Raw genomic sequence first — 23,697 nt, 5'->3', positions numbered from 1 at the left:
CCACTTAAGATGTCCACACTTTTTTTTTTTAAGAAACAGCAGAGTGATAAGGTTCATTTTGCTGTCCTAAAAGTCAGAAGACATTATGTTAAATAGATTTACAGTTTTTCCTTCTGAACCATCAATACATTAAATAGTAGGTTAAACCTATATTTGATTTCAATTTCCACAAATGAGAAATGTGAAGGCAATTGAAGTCCTACTTCATTTTCTCTTATCCGGTCAGTTTCCATGTTTTGGAAGCACCAGCCTGAATTGTGTTTTGCATGTATGCCAAGACTAAATACTGATATTATAACTGTATGTTGTGGTTTGGATCTTAAATGTTCCAAATGCCATGGGTTGAAGGCTGGCCACTAACTAATGGCACTCTTGGGAGGCTGAAAAATCATTAGGAAGTGGAGCCTAGGAGAGGGAAGTCAGTTCATCGGGGGCATGTCCTTGAAGGGGCTACTGGGAACCCAGCCTCCCACCCCTCCCCACATTCTCTGGCCACCATGAGGTGAGCAGCCTACTCCACCATGCTCTCCCCACCATGAGAAACCACTTCACTACAACAGGCCCAAAGGTAACCACAGACTGAAATTTCTGAAATCATAAGCAAAAATCAACATTTCCTCCTTTTATATAGATTATCTCAGGTAATTTTGTCACACTGATAAAAAGTTGCCTGACACATTACTACGTACAACTCATACTATTTCAAGAAGTTGATTTGATCACAAAAATACCAAACAATGTATTAGTTGATTAAACTGCCCAGATTTTATTTATTAGACCTAGGAACTTTGGTGCAGAGAACTTATCAATGACACTAACAGCTATTGCCCAGCACCAAGCAATGGGAATTGCTTATTGAATGATTTGCTACCTGAATCAACCTTAATGTGCAGAGGGGGATACTTAATGATAGTTACATTTTAGCCTTGGTTCCTTCAAATCACCAATCTATTAATTTTACAAAATAGGTGACTTTCGAGAAAGTTTATCCCCACCATTTTCTCTGCTTAAAAAAACAAAAACAAGGAATTCAAATTTTTGAATTACTTTGCCTCACTCGTGATAAATGAGAAAAGTAAATATTCTTAAGTTAAACCAATATTTTTAGCTTAACAAATCACCTACTGGTGACCCAGTAGCTTAACTTATCTGAAAGAAATTAATTGTTCTTTGTAACAAAAAGAATTTGGCTCCCATATTAAATAGAATCTCAACAAGTAGTGACCAGGAATGGTTATAATAGTAACATTATTTATTTTTTTACTTTTAATTTTCTATCTCTTCTTTATCAACCATCAGGAAGCTACAGCAAATAAATAAACAAATGCATACTGTGGAAATGCCAATGTCTGTCTCTAGAAAGAGGGGTAAAAAATCACTTTTGTAAAAATAACCTTTCTGGGAAAAGATGTGACAACAGATCTTAAGGAATAGATGTTCCTTATGGTACTTGCAGGAAGCACCCAACCAAAAAATACATTGTGAGACTTGGCGGCGGGGGGATATCATCTAGTATTACAGGGCTGAGGGGAACCCAGGACGCCACCTGCCTCTCTTGTGCCAACTGCCAACAGGTTTCATTTAATTCTACCATCAAAGGGCTGCTCTTATATTCCCTGGGTTCTTTCTCCTGGCTGTGCCTGACAAAAAACCCACTCAAAGACCATAAAACTCTAACAAATAGTTCAAACAGTTTAATGCAAGCAAGCCCCCAAATCCTGCCACATCCGGCCAACCTAAAATTGCAGTCACTTTTCTTTTGCCTCTCTTAATTACTACTCACAGAGAAAAATATCTTTGTTTTGACGATTTTTCTGATTCTTTAGAAAAATGGTTCAGGAATAGATTCAGGTGATATTTTGGTACATGAAATAAATATTCTATTTATCCTATTACATCTCTCTTCTGTAACAACAGTTGTTCCTATTCACTGTGGTTACTGTAGATGCCATGTCTACTTTCCATAGTCTATGCTCACGTAAACATTTAATGAAGAATCACCTTGTAGCTACTTGCCTCATGGTTACGCCCAACAGGAAACTATGAAGGAGGAATCATTTTTTCCTGAAATGTAACCATTAAGGAAAGAGAAAAGATGTGCTGGGGCTATAGCTCAGTTTGCCTAGAATGTGTAAAGCACAGGGTTCGAGCCTCAGCACTACATAAAAGTAAACATATAAAATAAAGGCATTCTGTCCATCTAGAACTACGAAAAAAAAATTTTTTTTTAAAAGGAAAGAGAAAAGCCTGGTGTGTCAGGAGCACAAGTGAATCACAGTCCCAATGGGGAAGGAGGTGACCACCAATGGCTAAGATTTCAGGGGTGCTCTCCCAATGCTGTTCAATTGAAGCTCTACTTCTAAGACAAAGCAGTGTTTCACAATTAAATACAAAGCTTGAAATGCCTACATGCCCAGATAAAATAATACAGTTGCTCCAGAACTTTATGCACATGACCCTTTTGAGATTTTTATAATATCTCTGAAACAGTTCTAAAATTAATATTTTTCTTTAAATCAACTCAATTTTGCCCATCTAAATTAATTCTTTGAAGGAGACAACTTTATATGACCACTATAAATTTCCAATGTCACTTGTAGATATATGCATGTAGCCTATATCATTTTGTAGAAGCATACAAAAATTAATGTGATCAACTAAAACCACTTTCATTCATTTCATCCCATGTGCCACATGGACTACTGTAAGAACATGTTGGTTTGAATTCATACTAAAGAGTAAATGAGTGACATCTTACATGTATTGAAACCTCAATGAGACCCCATAAATTTGTGTCAATTAATTGTACATGTACAAATGAATTCTTGATACCCCTCCCTCCATCCCCCCTTAACAAGGTTAAAGGATGAGAGGCACCAAAGAGGTAGGGAGGACAATGAGAAGCGCAAGGAGCATGTGTTAAGGTGAGTGCTGGGGGCCAAGTATGCTGGGGAGGGCTGGATGCTACAAGCCAGAGACAAGGTTTCAAAAGAGCAGGCTATGGTCCACTTCATAATTATTTATATCTGGGCTTTCCCTAAGACTGTGTCATAGAGGAAGTCCTCTGAACTGCTTGATTTGAAGGTCTTTAATCTACTTCTCTGCACATGTCTGAGCTCACAAATTACCCATCACAAAGAAATGGCATGCTGCTAATAGGTCTCTCCTTTGTGGCTGACAGTGCAGAACAAATGCCAGCATCTGTGCTGAGACCAAATTCCTGGAATACTAACTGTGGTTCCCAATGGGAGATGACACATTACCTCGAGGTCACCCCAAAACTCTTGGAATGAGCTCCTGAATTCCATTGCTTCTTGCCCCACTCACCACAGAGAGTCCTGGCTCTTTATGGACATCCTTCTTTCCAGTCAGAATCTCAATTCTCTGATTGACTTTCTATTGCTCTCAACACCTAGCTCTCAACAAAACTGATGCCTAGTTTATAGAAAAAAAATGAGTAAATAAGAAGGAATCAACATAGTGAATGAATGAATAAATGAAAGGATAAATCAGCTTTGCAGAAAGAAGCACTTGCATGAAAAATGCATGCCTCCAAATTATCCCAACCACATTCAAAGTCATCAAGAACACCGCATGAAGCCATTGGGTCTACCATATCCCTATTCTTTTTCAAAGAAATTACAGATTGTGCTCCGTTTGTCCTGTGTGGACAAAGATCTACTGTACTCTCTCTCTCAAAGTGGCTCCTTCTTAACAAGCTGTGCAATCTTGGTCAACTTACCTAAGCTCTCTGAACCTCCATTACTTTATCTATTAAATACTAAAAATAGGATCTACCCTATGAGTTATGATTAAGATTAAAGGAGGCGAGCTCAAGAAAAGTAATTCAAAAGCCAAAGATGCTGGCTACGTTTTTGAAGCAGATCATAATATTACCTTGGTAAATATCAAGAGGAAAATGACCCATATTGTTACATTGTAACAGCCACAACTTTCATTTTGCTGTCTTTATACATCCCTTTGGCCAACATCAAGTTTTTCTGCTTTTACAGACAGAATGGAGCAGGTCAGCAAGTCTGAGTGGCATGAACACATCCAAGTATGTTTGTAAATGTACCTTGACAAATGTATCCTGGTCTGGCCATCAGACCACAATCCATTACCATTTTAAAGACCCCGACATTTTTCACTTCTTTCTCTCTCTGTGCCTCCTATATTTCTAATACCCACAGAATATTGCTCATTGCTAAATCAGAAGGATGAACACCTGCAGCCACAGGAGGGGAAATTTGGTACCTGATTCCTGCAATATTTTTCAGACAGAAAATGCTACCCCCATGCGTCTACCTGGGAGATGGTAAACTACTCTGACATCTCAGCTGTTGCCCCTCCAAGCAGATTCACGTAGCTCTTGGATAACACCCCCTCCAGGCAGGCATCTACTCTGTTTACAGTTATTTATCATGACTGGCTATCCACAGACAGAGCCTTGGTGTTAAACGGAATGGCCCCATAGACCCCTAGTCCAATACAGCTGGAAGATATGCACATTAAATAAGACATGGACAGAAAAATTGCAGTGTCTTCCTTGAGATGCAGAGGCTGAAGCCGACCTGCTAAAGAGCTCTCCAGAGCTCCAGTATGGAAAGGCTCCCAATAAGGGGAGCAGGATCCAAAATCTAAGATGCTTCAGGGTCAAAAAGTTCTCCAGAATAGCTCCTATGGGTGTCCATGAGCCAGTATGTCAGTAATGAAAAAGATTGACTATTTTGCAGGGGGAATATTCTTGAACCACAAGGACTAGTATGCATTCTAAGTGCCAGGGCAAGTTTCTGACCCTCTGGGCTACCACACATCTATTGTGATTCCACACACATCTCACTGGAAAAATCTGTCAAAAACCACAAAAATGGAGAAAATGTGCTTCTCCTTCTGGATCATCTGAATGTAGAATCATGGGGAAGTGGAGACATAATGTTCTCAAGAGGTGGTATCTGGGCCTTGGAGTCCCCTAAAATGAACATCCTGGTTAAAACAAAAGAAACTTGCATTTCCTCAAAAGGCAGTTAGCCAAAGTCACACAATTGGAAGTGAATCTGAGAACCCTAGAAAGAGGACCACATTTACCCACTGACAGAGAAGTATTGGAAAATCAATCCAAGGCTCTAAGGGAAACAAGAAAACATAACTAGAAATTTCTAGCATGGCATGCAATCTTCATTGTCATGATCCTTCAATTCTCAGTTTAAGTATAAACATACTCCCCCCTGAAGTAGAAAAAGGATTAAGTAAGCAGGACATTTTAGCAGTTCTGTGTAGCATATGTTCATAAGCATTCCATTTGTAGCATCTGTGGATTCATTCTGGAGTAGGGTAAGCTGGAGCAAAGCAACTTGGCATGCTTGCATTTGTTTTATCAGGAGAAGCAAGCACAGACTGCAGGGGCCACCCTGACCTGAGCCTGCAAAAAAGCTTCCCAGAACCCCTAGGGAGGCTGCAATTGTTTTCCTTACAGGGATGCTCAAGCTGAGCCATCTTTCTTGAAAAACTGTAAATGAGCTTCATTCAAATTATCCTCACGAAAATGGTGGCCAAACAGACAAGAGTGATTATTATTGTACACATTTAATTTCTGACCAACCTCTATAATCACCCTGCTGTTCTGGAAGTCGGTCTGGCAGTGTCTATCTACACTGCTACACACACCTCAAGGTCAGCATTTCATGCCACCTCAACCTAAGGATCACTTTAAGTACATATGTGCTTCTCCAATCTGTACATCTACTTCTGTACGCTACAGTCACTACAGGCCTCAGTGATGACAATTCTTCATGTTCACAATATAACATCAAATGGAGAAAGCAGTATGTACCATTCCTTTGGGGGGCGGAGGGCCTACATTAGCTACAGGGAAAACTAAGTAGAAAAAAAAATACCCCCAAATGCCACAGTTAATCATCTCTGGGCAACAGGATGAGGAGCAATTTATATTTTCTTCTCTTTTGATAATTTAGTTTCCAAATATTCTAAAATGCAAATGCATTGTAGTAGGAATAAAGTAATTACAAAGAGATTTAAAGATACAGAATGGCATTTACAAAAAGGTTTTCCATTTGCAAAACAAAGATGCATTTCCATTAAAACAAAATAATTGACCTGCACTGTTGACAAAGAACTACATCATACCTCACATTCAGCTTTGCTATTATTACTATCACTACATCTTAAGCACATGCTGCAGGCAATGCCCTGCAGTAGGCATCAGTACTCAACTAAGTAACCCAGGCTGCAACTTGACATTATTGTTTACTTTCCTACTCAACTCCCTTATGAAGTAAGTGACAATAGCATCTCATTTGTATAGCTGGGTGATAACTAAAATTTCCATTTTATTGATGTGGAAATTGAGGGTAAAACATAAGTAGTTTGTTCAGCCCATGGATAGGAAGTGTTAGAATTGGGATAAGGCACCAGCTAGTTTGTCTGCAGAGTCTATATTCTTTAATCTAGATGTGTTTTTAAAAAATATTTCAGTTGTTATCCTAATGTCTATAGTTAAGAGAAGTAGCTGGGTTCTATCTTCAAGGCCTGAGATGGGGACCAAGAATTTGTATTTTGAGGACTTCTGTTCTTCCCTTACCTTAATTATCATCAACACCAGAGTGATTACCATCACCACCACTATCATCACATCATAATAATCACCATCACCATTAGCATAACACATGACTATCTTTCTCAGTGTTCTCAGTAGCAGAATAGAAATCCTTATGTTGAAGCAGCAGTTTTTTGACCTCATAGGTGAGGTCATAGTGGTGGATGATTCGGGTAATGATTTGTATGGCCGTTTTTTAAGTTTGACAGGTGCTTGGGTAGGAAATGTGTCCCATAGAAGAGGACCAAGTTTCATATCAGCTAGCTGCTGCTTTATCTGGTACAAAAGCTACAAAGAATTTTGTCACTGTATTTAACTCTGTTCTTAACCCTGACCTTTAAGGACACTCCCCACCCCCACCCCAGTTCCCTGAAATGACATATAGGGGAATACAAAACTTTAGTAAAAGCAAAACTTTGATGTCTTTGTTCTGTTTGATTTCCATCCCTATCCTCCATGCTTGTGGCATTTCTTGTTTATCAGGCAGGAGAAAAGCAGTAAAATTTGGCCTGAGGTTTTCTCATGCCTAGGTGTGAAATTATTTCAAAAATATAATAATAATACTTTGCATTTCTATGGTGATTTTATTTGAAGATCTCAAAGTGTTCCTTGGTGTTAATAGAGCTTTGCAGCACCCTCTGAAGTAGGTAAGTATTATTAGAGAATATTTCCTCCAAGAACATTTTCACTTCATATCCCATGTGTGACTTGAGAATGCTTTTGTATTATTTGGGAATCTCAACTATTTAAAGTGCCATGCATACTGGGCATTTCTTTTCTTTATATTCAATGTTCATTAATTTCCAGCACATGAGGGGAAATGAAGTAGTTTCTCATAAGTGGGTGTGACATTATGTAGAGGAAATTAAAAGTAGTCTGTGATTGCCTTTTATTTGAATGTTTTAAGAATATTTAATAGTGTTCATCAACTATAGAACTTTCTGTTTTACAGTTAGTTTTTCTTTTTCAAGGTAGCACAATTTATAGCAGTGAACATATTGAATACCTAAAAGGAACTTGGCCTGGGATTGTGATGTCTGCTGGGAGCTCAGGACATGTCAAACCAATTAAAAATTTAAAAATTGAGTTTGCATTCTGATTTAATTTTGAAAAGGACATTTTGAGTGTTGCAGGCATGAATTTTAATCATTCATATGTGCATACTTGATTATATATTTTTTCCCCTCTGAATGTTGCAAAGTTCCATCTTGTTTGAGGTTTCTACTCAGTTAGGGTTATTAATACAAAAGTGCTGCAAGTTTGCTTTAGCACTGAACATTCAGGAAATGACCCTCTGATCTTGAGGCCACACTGTCACCCTGCAAGCCCCTTATTCATGCAGTGCTGCATAGCTTTGTTGTATCTATACAAAGGAGGTTGGAATCTTTATACTGTGGCTTCAAGGCCCCAGTATTAATTTTCCCAGCATCTTGTCACTGTCACAATCCAGAATCCTGTCATTGCCTGAGAGCTCTACTAGGAAACAGGTGCCAGCCTCAGTACTACAAAATCTCCAGCTTTTCCCTCCATATCAGGAAAACCCATTGCACACTCTACTGCAACTGTCTATCTAAACAAGAACAGAGGAAACAGAACAGCTTAAGCAAAGCAAACCAACCTGAACTTTGTTCCTGTCCTTTCTGCTAGTATCCAGCACATTCTTTTCACTGAATTTAAGGTCTGGGAGCAAAAATCCTTAATGAGAATGGGATTTTGGGGGAGTTGGAGATTACTTTTTAGAACCTCTGTTTTTGGACATGCTCCTAAGACAAAACAAGGCAAGTCTGTTGAAGTTCTCTAAAAGAGAAAGGGAAAACTATACACAAGAGGACTAACATAAAGTATGGATTGGAATTTTGAAATTATGCTGCCCCTAATTCAACACTGAGACAAGGTGAAGCTTCACCATTCAAGGGTGCTTTATGACTATCCTGATGAGTGTCAGATGATCACATGATTAATCCTTTTCTGGCATCTCACTTGTCTTTCTTTTTGGGAAAAATTCACTTAAGATCTATCATCCTAAGATTTGGGGGAATGTTGGCAGAATTATGAATTGCTGCACCATTTTCTCCTGAGACTTTGCTCAAAGAAGGCCACATAAATTTACTGCTAATTATCTGAAGATAGATTTATCACTGAAGATGCTTTTGGCTGCAAATAATCAAAAAGTCAACTCAAAATGGTTTGAAAAACAAGGGAATTAAAAGAAAAAAGCTTCCCACCCTCTCCATATCTACCTGCTGAGCACCTTGGATGTCATGATTGGTGGGAAGCCACTACAAAATCCTGGCTCTGAATGTCTGGAATCCAACTGAAATCCACTTTTCCCTGGTGTCAAGCAACTGGGGACCCACCAGGGTGCTTTTGATGGTTGTCATTGTGCAGCAGGGAGAGGATTTTGAGCACTAAGCTGGTGACAGATTGCTAAGCACTGTCAATTATTTTGTGAATTGCTCTTCCAATTTATATTTGAAAATCCACAAAATAAAACCCATTGGAATAAGAAAAATTAATTATCTTAAGGAAAAAGAACTTCTGGGTTATGTGCAGCTAGAGGTTGGTTCAGTGGCTCACCATTGTCATGAAGGTCCCCATGGCTTGCTGTTTTTCTTCTGCCATCTTCAGTGTGTTGGCTTGGTTCTTAGGCTGGCTGCCTTCACTGTTCTAAGATGGCTGCTTCAGCTAAGGAAGCCACAAGCAGACATAGCAATGTCCACTGGCAAAAGAGACTGTTCTCATGTATTCTTGTTTAAAAGCAAGGAACCTTTCCTATAAACCCCTAGCAGAATCCCCTCCAGATTTTATTTGGCCCATCACAGCTACATATTCCTACCCAAATTGGACAATGGCATGCAATTTGGGATTATCTCAAAAGGCTTCCATGGTGCGTCCCAACTTGATCATGGCACACGTAGAAAATAAAATTTGGTTGGTAAATTAAGTAAAGAGAAGAGGCTGCCCATGCCTGGAGGTGGCTGTGTGTGTGTGTGTGTGTGTGTGTGTGTGTGTGTGTGTGTGTGTTGAGTATGGGGATAGATCTCTACCTGGCCCTGCCAAGCTGCACCAGGAACTGCAGAGACAGATATACAAGCACTGCCACACTTTCTATTTTAAATAGTAAGGATTTACCCTGATGTAGGATAATCTCACCTTCCTTGGGCACAAAGGTTTGTGGAGGGAGGACACTCCAATAAAATGGGGGCTTGTATTAGGATTCTTCAGAAAAACAGAATCAATATGTTACTTATTTATTTTTTTAATGTGGAGCTGGCTCACTTAATTATGGAGGATGAGATGTCCCATGATCTGTCATCTGCCAGCTGTAGACCCAAGAAAGCTGGTGATATAATTCAGTCCAAGCCTAAAGGCCTGAGAAGCAGGGAATCCAGAAGTATAGATCCCAGTCTGAGGTCAGGAGAGGATGAAATGTTTTTCAGCTCAAACACTGAGGCAGTAAAAGGAGAAAATTTCTCTTTCTTCCTGTTTTGTTATATTCAGGACCTCTATGGATTGATTGATGCATAGTGCATTGGGGAGATGGATTTATTTTGCCCAGGCTACAAATTCACATGTTCATCTCATTCAGAAACATCTTCCAAATAATGTTTAATCTGGATACCCATGACCTGGTCAAACTTGACACAAAATTTCCCATCCCAGACCTTTACCTACTAGGCAGAAGAGGAGAATTGCTGTTAGGCCCTTGCAAGTGTCTGCCATGTGTCTGTTTCTTGTTTTTGCACATGTACCTAATCCCTCTCTTTGAATCATTGGTTCCTTACTAAGAGAGGACTAACTCTTGCACATTTTTAAGTGAATAACTATGTGAGTAGACTGAGTGAATGAATGTGTACTCACTTGACTCATCATTCAAGACCATTGACCTCCTGTAATGTGCCAGGAATGTGCTGCATGGGGTATGAAGGAAATGGGCCCTGCTGATGATTTTATACCCCAGGGAGGGACACAAGTCATAATTAGTAGACTAAAAAAATGCACAGTGGAAGGTGATGTTAAGCACTATTTAGCAAACATGGGGAGGTAAAATAAGGTAGGCCTTATTTGGAGTGCTCAGAGATGGCTTCTCTGTGTTAATGACATTGGAGTGGAGAACTGAAAAATAGGACAGGAGGAGGGAATCAACTTGTAATCAGTGAAAGAGGGTTCATCATTTTGTATGAACCCTTGCAAATGTATCTTAGGATTAACAAAAACAACAACAGAAAACACAAAAGATGTGGCTTTTGCTGTGAGGCCACTAGATAGCTTACTGATTTGAAGGTGAGTTGGACAGCAAGCTTCCTGAGACAGGGGACAGGAAGTGATTGATGCTCAAAAAGTAACAGGAGTAAGACAGGTCAGTGGATAAACATGTGCTACATACTATCTCTTAGTGTCTTTATCCTAACGAACAGTCAACAGTTTCATCCCTTCTCTCTCCAGACTGGCTCCTCTGCTTGTCTATGCACATCTGGTCCAGCATGGTTACCCCTGCAGCTTTCATTGCCCCATTCAAGAGGCCAGTAGAACTAAGTGGAATTCCTGCACTCCAATTCCTCTTTCTTGGGGGAAAGAACCCCAATGGCTTGAAGTAGGTCAAGTGCCCACCCTTGATAGAGTTAGCTGTGGCCCAGGGCCCAGGGTCCACCTGGCTGGTTGCCTACTTAATTCTACTTAAACATACTTGGCAGGCTTAAAAGAGATTCTCTTGGAAGGTGGAATACAGAGCAGGCAGATGGATTATCACCTGTGTTAAGTGGTGCTTTTCAGGCTCTCCATCTTTAATAACAAAATAGATAAAAGTTTATATGAAACACAACCAACCAGATACCTTGACTAAGCAGTAGGAAAAAATACCAATACTATCTATTTAAACAAAAATTTTGATGTATTTGGAGGCTGTTGGGACCAGAAGTGGTAGAATGTGTGCCAGAGAGTCATTACTAAAATTGATAGATTAGGAAAAAATAATGTAAGCACATTATTATAAGTAGAGAGATAAACACCAGAAGTGTCAAAATTCAAAGTTGCCAATTCTAAGAAAAAGGTCTGAACAGAGGGAGGGAGGTACAAAAAGGGGATAAATGTTGCATTATTTCAAAATATTATTTTACTTAATGTAGATACATTGTTTTTATCAAAATAAAAATGAATTTTAAAGGATAATTCATAGTGTTTAAAAGTACAGTCTTGTATTTCTTATATACTGGAGTTGATTCAAAATTTTTCAATTCACGAAAATTTGCTTTTTTGAAAACAGACTGATCTAATTCTTCCAACTATGCCCACAAAATGTCCAATTCTTAAAAGTGTCCAATAAACACATCCTTTGTCCCTAATACCTATATATATCTCCTTAAAATATCTGTAGAATTGAATTAAGGATGGCAAAAAAGAAGATAAAGAGAGAACCTCCATTGTAAAATCAAGGTTGCAGCAGGAAGGAGATGGTACCTTCATCCAGTGTAACTTAAGGTCACCCAGAGGAGACCATAATTACAGGGTTAAGGGAAACCATTAAAAATTGGTCTAGTACCCTGAAATTAGCAAAAATTGTAACTGTGAACTGTAAATGTGCAAAGGGGGGGAAGCAAATACCAGATAGCAGAAAGGGCTGCACCTGCAAAAGAGGGGCCCTGGGCAGGTACTGTGGCCTTCCTTTAGAGAAGCATAGCCATTGCCAACCCATAGTCAGGAAATAATTCCAATTTTGCATTCCCACATCGTCATCCAGTATTTCCTACTGGAACTGTAATGAAAAACTAGTGATCAATGGAGCCCAGGAGATGCTAGAACAGAGCTTAGCCTCCTAGGACACACAGCTCTATATAGAGAAAAGCACAGGGAACAAAGAATATCAAACACAAGCACTATGCAGAGTTGTTGTTAATTTACCTCTTTCTTGTACTCAGTCTCATAAAATAAGCTCCCCAGTTTTTCATCTGTTTAGAAAATAAGTATGAAATAGTCAATCATACCTGATATCATGTAACACTTGATAATTTGATAAGCACTTGTATATATATTATATTTATGTGATCCTCAAAACAGTCCTATGAAGTACACAGGGCAGGCATTATCCTGATTTTACAGATGAGGAATCTGAGACCTTAAGGAAAGAGGAACCTTGCCCAGAGTCGCAAAGCCAGAGAGTGGCAGAACCAAAACCAGAAGGTATGCTTCCTAATACTCCAGTTCTTTCCACCATTGAATGCTGTCTTGCTACTTATTCACAGTAGAAGAATAAAATTGACGTCCCTGTGAAAAAAAATCATTAACCAGCTTTTTTTCCAGGCTTTGCACAGAACCCAGAAGTAGTCAACAAACAAGACAAAAAGGAAAATAGAGAACAGTTGCCCATTCCATTCTCAAAAAATCACAAATAATGTCAGGGACAGAAGAATGGAGTTTTTAGTAAATCACATTTTATATATCGTCAAAAAGAAGGTGTTTCTAGATCCGTCTCCATCAATCTTCATGGTACCCAGGCCCAGGGAAGGCCTGGTCCATCCCACTGCCAGTAGACACTCACCAGAGCTCAGGCTCCTGCACAGGACCACATCTTCGGACCAGAAGACCCACTCCAAAGCTCAGGCACACCCCAGACCCAGGCCCAGGGAAGGCCTGGGCCCATCCCACCACCAGCAGACAGCTGCAGGTACTCAGGCTCCAGCACAGGATTGCTTCTGCACACCTGCATGGGACCCAGCCCCAGGGTAGGTCCTCATCCGCCACCCCCTCCCCACACCTGGGAGCCCAAGCCTAACCCACTTCCAACTTGGGACACTGCAGCTAACACCATAGCCCTCCCCACACAGTTGCCTTTAACATTTGACAACAGACAGGGCCTAGCAGCAGCTGCATCTCAGAGCAGGCATCCCAAAGACAGTGTAAGGCCCATCCTTTCAGCCCCATCTCTGACTTTGCACCCATCTTGGGGCACCTCCACTGCTATCTCAAGTTATAGTCCACTGTTGCCGCCACCACCTTTAGTTGAAGTAGCATTCATCTAGGGACACCTGCAGTGTCTGGAAGCCCAACATAAAGGTGAGGTACAGATAATCTGCATGGATACTACAAGATTACAGTGTAGAAACTGTAATATCTCAGATCCATACAGCAAAAAGGAAGACACAAATACAACATGAAAAAACAAGGCAGGAAAGTGCCCCAAACAAACCAGGGTACTACAATAAAAGAACCCATGGACAGCAAAACTGATGAAATGTCAGAAGGAGTTCAGAATGTTCACAATTAAAATGATTGTGAATTAAAGAATGACCTAAATGAACAAATACAAGCAAAAATTGATCATTCCAACAAAGAGATAGGAGAGCAAGAAAGAGATAGAAACTCTGAAAAAAATCAGAAATCCTTGAAATGGATTTTCAAAACAAATAAAAAACTCAGTAGAAAGCATCACCAACAAACTAGATCACTTGGAAGACAGAACATCAGATAATGAAGACAAAGTATATAATCTGGAAAATAAAGTTGACCACATAGTGAAGATAGTAAGAAACCATGAACAAAACATACAAGAATTATGGAATAGCATCAAAAGACCAAATCTGAGGGCTGGGGATGTGGCTCAAGCGGTACCGTGCTTGCCTGGCATGCGCAGGGCACTGGGTTCGATCCTCAGTACCACATAAAAATAAAAAATAAAGATGTTGTGTCCACCAAAAACTAAAAAATAAGTATTAAAAAATTCTCTCTCTCTCTCTCAAAAAAAAGAAAAGAAAAACCAAATCTAAGAGTTATTGGGATAGGAGAAAGCACAGAGTTTCAAACCAAAGGAATGCACAATCTCTTCACTGAGATAATATCAGAAAATTTCCCAAGCATGAAGAATGAATTGGAAAATCAAATTCAAAAGGCTTACAGGATGCCAAATGTACAAAATTACAACAGATCTACACCAAGGCACATTATAATGAAAATGCCTAGGATACAGAATAAGGATAGAATATTAAAGGCCACAAGAGAGAGAAATCAGACAACATAGAGGGAGAGATCAATTCGTATCTCAGCAGATTTTTCAAACCAGACCCTCAAAGCCAGGAGATCATTAAACAACATATACCAAGTTATGAAAGATAATGAATGCCAACCAAGAATCTTATATCTAGCAAAATTAAGCTTTAGATTTGATGGTGAAATAAAAATCTTTCATGATAAGCAAAAGTTAAAAGAATTTACAACTAGAAAGCCTGCATACAGAACATCCTTGGCAAAATAGTTCATGAAGAGGAAATGAAAACAATGATATAAATGAGCAGAGGGAGGTATTACACTTAAGGAAAAACTAATCAAAGGAGAAACCAAGTCAAGTCAAATAAATAAAAATGGCTGGGAATACAAATCATGTCTCAATAATAACCCTGAATGTTAATAGCCTAAACTCATAAATCAAAAGACATAGGCTAGCAGATTGGATCAAAAAAAAAAAAAAAAGAAAAGAAAAGACCCAACAATATACTGCCTCCAAGAGATTCATCTCATAGAAAAAGACATCCACAGACTGAAGGTAAAAGGTTGGGAAAAATCATACACTCACATGGACTAAGAAAGCAAGAAGGGTTTTCCACCAAATATCAAACAAAGTAGACTTCAAGCTAAAGTTAATCAAAAGGAATATAAAAGGACACTACATACTGCTCAAGGGAATCATACACCAAAAAGACATAACAATTATAAATATATATACTCCAAACAATGCAGCATCAGTGTTCATCAAACAACTCTTCTCAAGTTCAAGAATCAAATAGACTACAACACAATAATTCTAGTTGACTTTAACACATGTATTTCACCATTGGATAGATCTTCTAAACAAAAGCTGAACAAAGAAACTATAGAACTCCATAATACATATAATCAATAACTGATATATACATATAGAATATTTCATCCTTCAATGAGCAAATACACATTCTTCTCAGAAGTACATGGATCATTCTCTAAAATAGACCTTATACTACAAAGCAACTCTTACCAAATACAAAAAAGTAGAGATACTACCCTGCATAATGGAATGAAACTAGAAAACAATGATAAAATAAATGAAACTACTCCAACACCTGGAGACTAAACAATATGCTACTTAATGAACAATGGGTTGCAAAAGACATCAAGGAGGAAATTAAAAAGTTCTCAGAGGTAAATGAGAACACTGATACAACATATCAAAACCTCTGGGACACTATGAAGGCAATACTAAGAGGAAAGTTCATTGCATGGAGTTCATTCCTTAAAAGAAGAAAAAGTCAATAATTGACCTAACATTACATCTCAAAGCCCTAGAAAAAGAAGAACAAATCAACACCAAAAGCACTAGAAGGGCTGGGGTTGTGGCTCAGTGGTAGAGCGCTCACCTGGCATGCACAGGGCACTGGGTTCGATCCTCAGCACCACATAAATATAAAATAAAAAATATTGTGTCCACCTAAAACCAAAAAATAAATATTTTTTAAAAAGCAGTAGAAGACAGGAAATAATTAAAACCAGAGCTGAAATCAATGAAATTGAAACAAAAGAAACAATTAAAAAGTTGTTTCTTTGAAAAAATAAATAAAATTGGCAAACCCTTAGCCATGCTAATGAAGAGAAGGACAGATAAAACTCAAATTACTAACATACATGATGAAAAAGGAAATACCACAACAGACACTATAGAAATACAGAAGATAATCAGAAATTATTTTGAAAAAATGTACTCCAATAAAAAAGAAAATATGAAAGGCATCAAAAACTTTCTAAAGTCATATGATTTGCCCAAATTGAATCAGGATGATATATGCAATTTAGACAGATCAATTTCAAGCAATGAAATAGAAGACACCATCAGAAGCCTACCAATCAAGAAAAGCCCAGGACCAGACAGATACACAGTTGAGTTCAACCTTTAATGAGGAACTAATACCAATACTCCTCAAATTATTTTGTGAAATAGAAAAAGAGGGAGCACTTCTAGACTCATTCTATGATGCCTATATCCCAAAACCAGGCAAAGACACATCAAAGAAAGAAAACTTCAGACCAATATTTCTACTGAACATAGATGCAAAAATTCTCAATAAAATTCTGGCAAATCAAATACAAAAGCATATCAAAAAGATAATGCACCACAATCAAGTGGGGTTCATCCCAGGGATGCAAGGTTGATTCAACATAAGGAAATCAATAAATTTAATTCATCACATCAATAGACTTAAAGATAAGAATCATTATCATCTCAATAGATGCAGAAAAAGCACCTCTTCATGTTCAAAACACTAGAAAAAGTAGGGATAATAGGAACATATCTCAACATTGTAAAAGCTATATATGCCAAAACTGACCAACATCATTCTAAATGGAGAAAAATTGAAAGCATTCCCTCTAAAAACTGGAACAAGACAGGGATGCCCTCTTTCACCACTTCTATTTAACATGGCTCTTGAAACACTCACCAGAGCAATTAGACAGACAAAAGAAATTAAATGGATACAGATAGGAAAAGAAGAACTCAAATTAGCATATTTGCTGGTGATATGATTCTATATCTAAAAGACCCAAAAATTCCACTAGAAAACTTCTATAACTAATCAATGCATTCAGCAAAGTAGCAGGATAGAAAATCAACACCCATAAATTATATTTCTATATATCAGTAAAAAAATCCTCTGAAAGGGATATGAGGAAAACTACCCCACTTAGAGTAGCCTCAAAAAAATAAAATACTTGGGAATCAACTTAACGAAAGAGGTAAAAGACTTCTACAACAAAACTATAGAAAAGTAAAGAAAGAAATTAAAGAAGACCTTAGAAGTTGGAAAGATCTACTTTGTTCTTGGATAGGTAGAATTAATATTATCAAAATAACCATACTACCAAATGTACTATACAGATTTAATACAATTCCAATCAAAATCCTAATGACATTCATCATAGAAAAAGAAATCATGAAATTCACCTGGAAAAATAAGAGACCCAGTATAGCTAAAGCAATCCTTAGCAAGAGTGAAGCAAGTGGCATCACTATACCAGACCTTAAACTATACTTCAGAGAAATAGTAATAAAAACAGCATGGTATTGGCACCAAAATAGACTGGTAGACCAATGGTACAGAATAGAGGACATAGAGACAAACCCACATAACTATAGTTGTCTTGTATTAGACAAAGTCACCAAAAACATACATTGGAGAAAAGATAGCCTCTTTAACCAATGGTGCTGGGAAAACTAGAAATCCATTTGCAACAAAATGAAATTCAACCCCTATCTCTCACCATGAATAAAACTCAATTCAAAGTGATCAAGGACCTAGGAATTAAACCAGAAACCCTGCGTCTAATAGAAGAAAAAGTAGGCCCAAATTTTCCAACATGTCATATTAGGCCTCAACCTCCGTAGTAAGACTTCTATATCACAAGAATTAAAATCAAGAATCAATAAATGGGATGGATTCAAACTAAAAAGATTCTCAGCAAAGGAAATAATCAGTGAGGTGAATAGAGAGCCTACATTTTGGGAGCAAATTTTTACCACTTGCACATCAGATAGAGTACTAATCTCTAGGATATATAAAGAACTCAAAAAACTTTACACACACTCACACACACAAAACCAAATAACCCAATCAATAAATGGGCCAAGGAACTGAACAGACACCTCTCAGAAGATGTTATAAAATCAATCAACAGATATATGAATAATGTTCAACATCTCTAGCAATTATAGAAATGCAAATCAAAACTACTCTAAGGTTTCATCTCACTCCAATAAGAATGGCAGCTATTAAGAACACAAACAACAATAAGTGTGCGCGAGGATGTGGGAGAAATGGCACACTCATACATTGCTGGTGGGACTTAAAATTGGTGCAGCCAATATGGAAAGCAGTATGGAGAATCCTCAGAAAACTGGGAATGGAACCACCATTTGACCCAGCTATCGCACTCCTTGGTCTATACCAAAAGGACTTAAAAACAGCATAACTATAGGGACACAACCACATTAATGTTTATAGAGGCACAATTCACAATAGCTAAACTGTGGAACCAACCTAGATGCCCTTCATTTGATGAATGGTTAAAAAAAAACACTGTGGTATATATATACAATGGAATACTATTCAGCATTAAAAGAGAATAAAATCATGGCATTTGCAGGTAAATGTATGGAGCTGGAGAATATAATGCTAAGTGAAGTTAGCCAATTTCACAAAACCAAATGCCGAATGTTTTCTCTTATATAAGGATGCTGATTCATAATAGGGTTGGTGGGGAGGAGCATAGATGGATTAGATGAACTCTAGATAGAGCAACCGGGAAAGAGTGGAAGGAATGTGACTCTACTTGGAGTACAATCAGAGATATGAAAATTTATGCTCTCTGGGTGTAATATGAATTGTAATGCATTCTGCTGTTTTACATAACAAATTAGAATAAAAAAAAGATAAAATGAAGACAATAGAATGAATCTAATATGATTTCCCTATGTACACATATGAAATTACCTAAGTGAACCCCACAATTATGCCCACTTACAAGAATGGGGTTCTGATTAAAATAAGATACATCTTATGCTTGTATAATACTATCAAAATGGATTCTACTATCATGTATAACTAAGAAGAATCGATAAAATAAATAATTTTAAATTATTTTTTAAAAAAAGAAGGTGATCACAATTAAAAATAAATAAACGAGTGGAAGAAAATTAGTAGAATAGAAGAAGGGGAACAGGTCAGGGACGTGGGGGAAGGTAGTAGGAGCACCAGGACTGAAATGGAGTAAATTAAATTCCATGCAAAGAAGATTATGTCAAAATGAACACAACTATACATGCAACTATAATGCACTAATAAAAGCATAAAAAGAAAGTGTTCAGTGGAGGAAAAAACATTCAAAAGAAATAAAAATTTGGGGGAAATTAGGACACTATTTAAAGAATATAATTGTTTGGGGGATGCTGGAGCAAATATAAGAAAATCACAGCCCCTTCATAATCCCCATGCCACAAAAAGACCAAGTTCACCAAAATTGACAGGTATATCTTCTCTGTTTTGCTTCTCTCTTTCAGCCACACTCCTGTATAGTTACATATTCTTTGAGAATTTGAGAAGCAGTCAAGGGTGATTTCTATGTCCCAAATACAGGAGTAGTAGGGAGTACAGCAAAACAGCTCATTTTTAAAAGTCTAATTGAGAACTCTCCATTCTTAGTAATCTATTGCAAAAAATTCAGCTACTTACAACAGAAGAAAGTAACCTCCAAATATATCCATTTATTCTAAATCTAGTTCACTAGTGTATAAACTACTCTCTCAGCTATGGTTCTGTGGTTGCAAGCAACAGGAATGGATTTGCTAATTTTAAAAAGGACTGTTAAAGGGCAAATCCATGGCAGACTAGAAAATAAGTTTGGAAACTATTAACAACCAATATAGACATAAAGGCCAGGAAACAGGGATCTCATAGCGGATATTATCAGATCAGAGTATCCATCTGGGACAAAGAAGAAACCTTTAGCTAAAGATTCAAGTTCAAAGAAGGAACATCCACTTAACCAAGCTTGAGGTCATACACCAACCTTTAGGCTAAGTTTAAGCTTCTGATTACAGTTCCACTAAACTAACCATCTCTAAAAGAAATAAAAGTGCTATAAAGGGAAAACAAATATAGGGTAGGCCTTTCCTCAAAATTTTCTTAAGAATCTAACTAGCAGCAGATCATGGATTTCTTAAGACTATAATTTCCTAAAATTACATTAATAGTTGACCTCACACAACCAAAGAAGGTGTTTTCTTTGATGCCTACAAAATTTCAAACTGAGAACTCTTCATCTCTACAAGTCTTACTTCCCATATTACCTGAAAGTTCCTTTCCATTTGATTCCTAAAGATAAAGTAGAATTTGCTCTTGTTTGGTAATAAAAAACTCATTTTGGAAACATTATCCTGAAGCTTCTACAAATAATAAAATTCTCAAAATATCTATTGAATAAATTCATAAGGATGCTTCTGGGTCTGCTACTGCTAATAATGATGATGATGATGATGATAGTAATATTAACAAGAGCAGCATCAGCTAACATCTACTAACCACATATCATGTTATAAGCCCTTGACACATAATAACTCATTTAATTAACACAATCATGTAGCAGACAACATTATTATCTCCATTTCACAGATTAGGAAACTGATATACAAAGAGAGAGAATAATTTGTCCGTGGTCTATTATCCAACTGGAGACTAAACTCATGGCTGATTTAAGAGTACCAAGGTAACAAAGGATTTTCATTGAAGTAGGGAAAACAGATGTGTCAATGTGAAAACACTCTCCAAGAGGAATTTGAGTACCATAGCTATTCATAAAGACCACAAAGTTTTCAAGATGTCTACATCACCATTAACTCCAATATGTCATGAGCACTTATTTCTAGGAGTTACCAAGTACTGCTTTATTCCAAGAAGTGGTGCAATTTTCCAGAGATACATAATCTAAATGGTTAGAAATAAGTATCTACCTCTTAAGATAGTATTTTCTACATTAATAGCCAGTTACTAATTATAGAAAAATTCAAAACGAACCAACTATTATGCACCAGATTTTGGCCCTCCCAAAGTAAACTCTTAAACTGAGAGTTTGTGTGACTCACAGTTTGATTATTCAAAAGGGGGTTTCTCCAATATCTCTATAAAATTCTTCTTTACTCTCAAACAGAAGTAGATTTGTCATAAAGTTAGGAAAAACTTAAAATATAAGGTAAATCAAAATGGCTTTTTTCATTTTTAACTAAAGTGGTCATGGTCATGATTGCTGTAATAAAAATGACAGAAAAAAAAACTAAAATTGTCAAAAACATAATTGATGATGAAAACAAATGTAAAATTATGGCATATTTCACCCTGGCCACCAAAGACTCTTGATGAAACGGCAGCCCTATAATTCCCCACAATGAATTCTCTAAATTAAAATACTTCATGCAGAACAGAAATTAAACAATGAATCAAAGAACAATGCTGTACCGAGGTGTGCTTATAAATACACCTAGCAAAGAGGAAACAATTACATTTTCCATGTAAAAACTAACTCAATGGTAATGTTTCACAGAAGGCTGAATAGGTATTTTTCCCATTGCTCAAACTTGGAAGTTCATTTCCTGTAATTCACTTAAGATCCAGAGTGACTGGGTAGAATGCAATTAGCTACACCAACCTGGCTGGCTTTCTCTTTTCTACAATACTAGCTCCACCAGGAAACTGCACAACTGACTTTCATGATAAATTTCATCCAACCCAATTGAAATGCCACTCTGCATTTTATTTTAAATGCTTTATCTGGCCAGCTGGTTTTATTTAACTATTGACCAGAAATGGAACAAGTGCATTCTTTTTCCATCTAGCATTAATCTTAGTAAACTTAGCTCCATCGGAACGTCTTAACTGCTGAGAAGAAAGCCAAAGTCAGCAAGCATATCACTGCATTTGGCTACCCTCAGCACATCATTTCATTTCCTCCCGTTTGTTCTCTGCTAACTATTGCTCAGCACTTTTGCCTATTAGGGAGGACAAGCAGGTGGTTAAGGAAGTTGTCCTGTCAGCTATATCTTTAATCCAAGTGTTTAAATCTCTGAATAAAAGAAAAATCAATGTTGTAAAGGCAATGTTTGTCAAGGCCATATAATAAATACTCTTACCTTTACAGACCGTTCTGGATAGATTTCCCTTCTTTGCTGAGTTTCAAAGCTACAAAAAGACAGAAACAAAAAACTGAGGAGTTCACAAGTAAAACACAAAATGTTTTCTTTCCATGTTTCTAAATAGAATTTCCATGTTTCATGGTATGTAGTATCAAATAACCATCAAATAAACCATTGATAAAATCATTAATCAAATAAACCATATTGCCTCATATCCCCTGCCCAAGAGACCAATAAGAGACAGTCTGCTATGGCTTGGATTTGGTATGAGAATCCTCTAAGGCTTCATGTATTGAAGTTTAATTCCCCACTCTGAGGTGTTAAGAGGGTGGAAACTTAAACTGTTTATAGTATTTAGAGGTGGGAGCTTTGGAAAGTCATTAGGGTAAGACAAGGTTATTAGGGCAGAAACTCCATGACTGAATCTGATAGTTTTATAAGAAGAGGAAGAGAGACCAGAGAGACATACATAGACACTTGCACTGCTTGTCTCTTGCCATATGATGCTGTACACAACTTCCAAACTCTGCCAGCAAAAAGGCCCATCGCCAGATGTGGCCCTTTGACCTTGTGCTTAAATATCAAAGGGAGATAAGTAGAGTAGAAGAAAGGGTCCAGGGGAGGGAGGAGAGGAAATACTAGGGAAAGATATTGGCCAAATTATATCATGTGCATGCATGAATACGTAACAACAAATCCCACCATTATGTACGACTATAATGTACCAATACAAAATATGGGAGAAAAATAAACATTTTTATATAACTTGTCTGGTCTGTGATATTATGTTATTAGTAATAGAAAATAGGCTGGTACACAGTTATTCATGGCTTGGATATGGTATGAGTATCTTCTAAGGCTTCATGTATTGAAGTTTAATTCTCACTCTGAGGTGTTAAGAGGGTACACACTTCTATCCAGAACAGAGTCACACAAACCTAGACAAATCTACAGTCACATCTTTTAGGACATGAACACCTCAACAGGGGAATGGTTTACAAAGTGTAGACATGAAAATCAAACTAGACATTAGTATGGTACATGTAATCTGACCAAGCATTTATTTTCTTATTCATTTTGCATCTGCCTCACATGTTCCATTTCCACTTCCCTGAAAAAATTTTATTTGGGGGAGCCTATTCAGTTTATATGAGGTGCCTGATCCTTCAGTCTAGACTTCACCACTGGTCTCTCTGCTTGCAGGCACAACATACTTTCACGAGGTAGGGTGCAGTCTTCTCTCAAAAGAAACTTGCAAAGCAGAAAGCTACTTCACATTTCCAATCAAATCTCTCCTTGTTAATTTCAGCTCCCTGACCAAAATATGCTATATGAACTGACCACTCACATATCAACATGAACTGTGAAATGATACTGTTAAGCA

At 37.5% G+C, this 23,697-nt stretch overlaps 1 protein-coding gene across 1 annotated transcript in view; it reads right to left on the bottom strand.

The window, feature by feature from the left end:
* The window catches only part of LOC144372748 (uncharacterized), a 139,058-nt gene that overhangs the window by 77,266 nt on the left and 38,095 nt on the right, over window positions 1-23,697 (bottom strand). The window contains exon 2 of the mRNA XM_078036012.1: window positions 22,311-22,359. Within this exon, the coding sequence (XP_077892138.1) occupies window positions 22,311-22,359 (49 nt within the window). The remainder of the gene's footprint in view (window positions 1-22,310; window positions 22,360-23,697) is intronic.

This window comes from Ictidomys tridecemlineatus, unplaced genomic scaffold, assembly GCF_052094955.1.
Source record: "Ictidomys tridecemlineatus isolate mIctTri1 unplaced genomic scaffold, mIctTri1.hap1 Scaffold_155, whole genome shotgun sequence".
NCBI lineage: Eukaryota > Metazoa > Chordata > Mammalia > Rodentia > Sciuridae > Ictidomys > Ictidomys tridecemlineatus.
The sequence above is the reverse complement of the archived record's forward strand: the minus strand, read 5'-3'. Positions and strand labels throughout refer to the sequence as shown.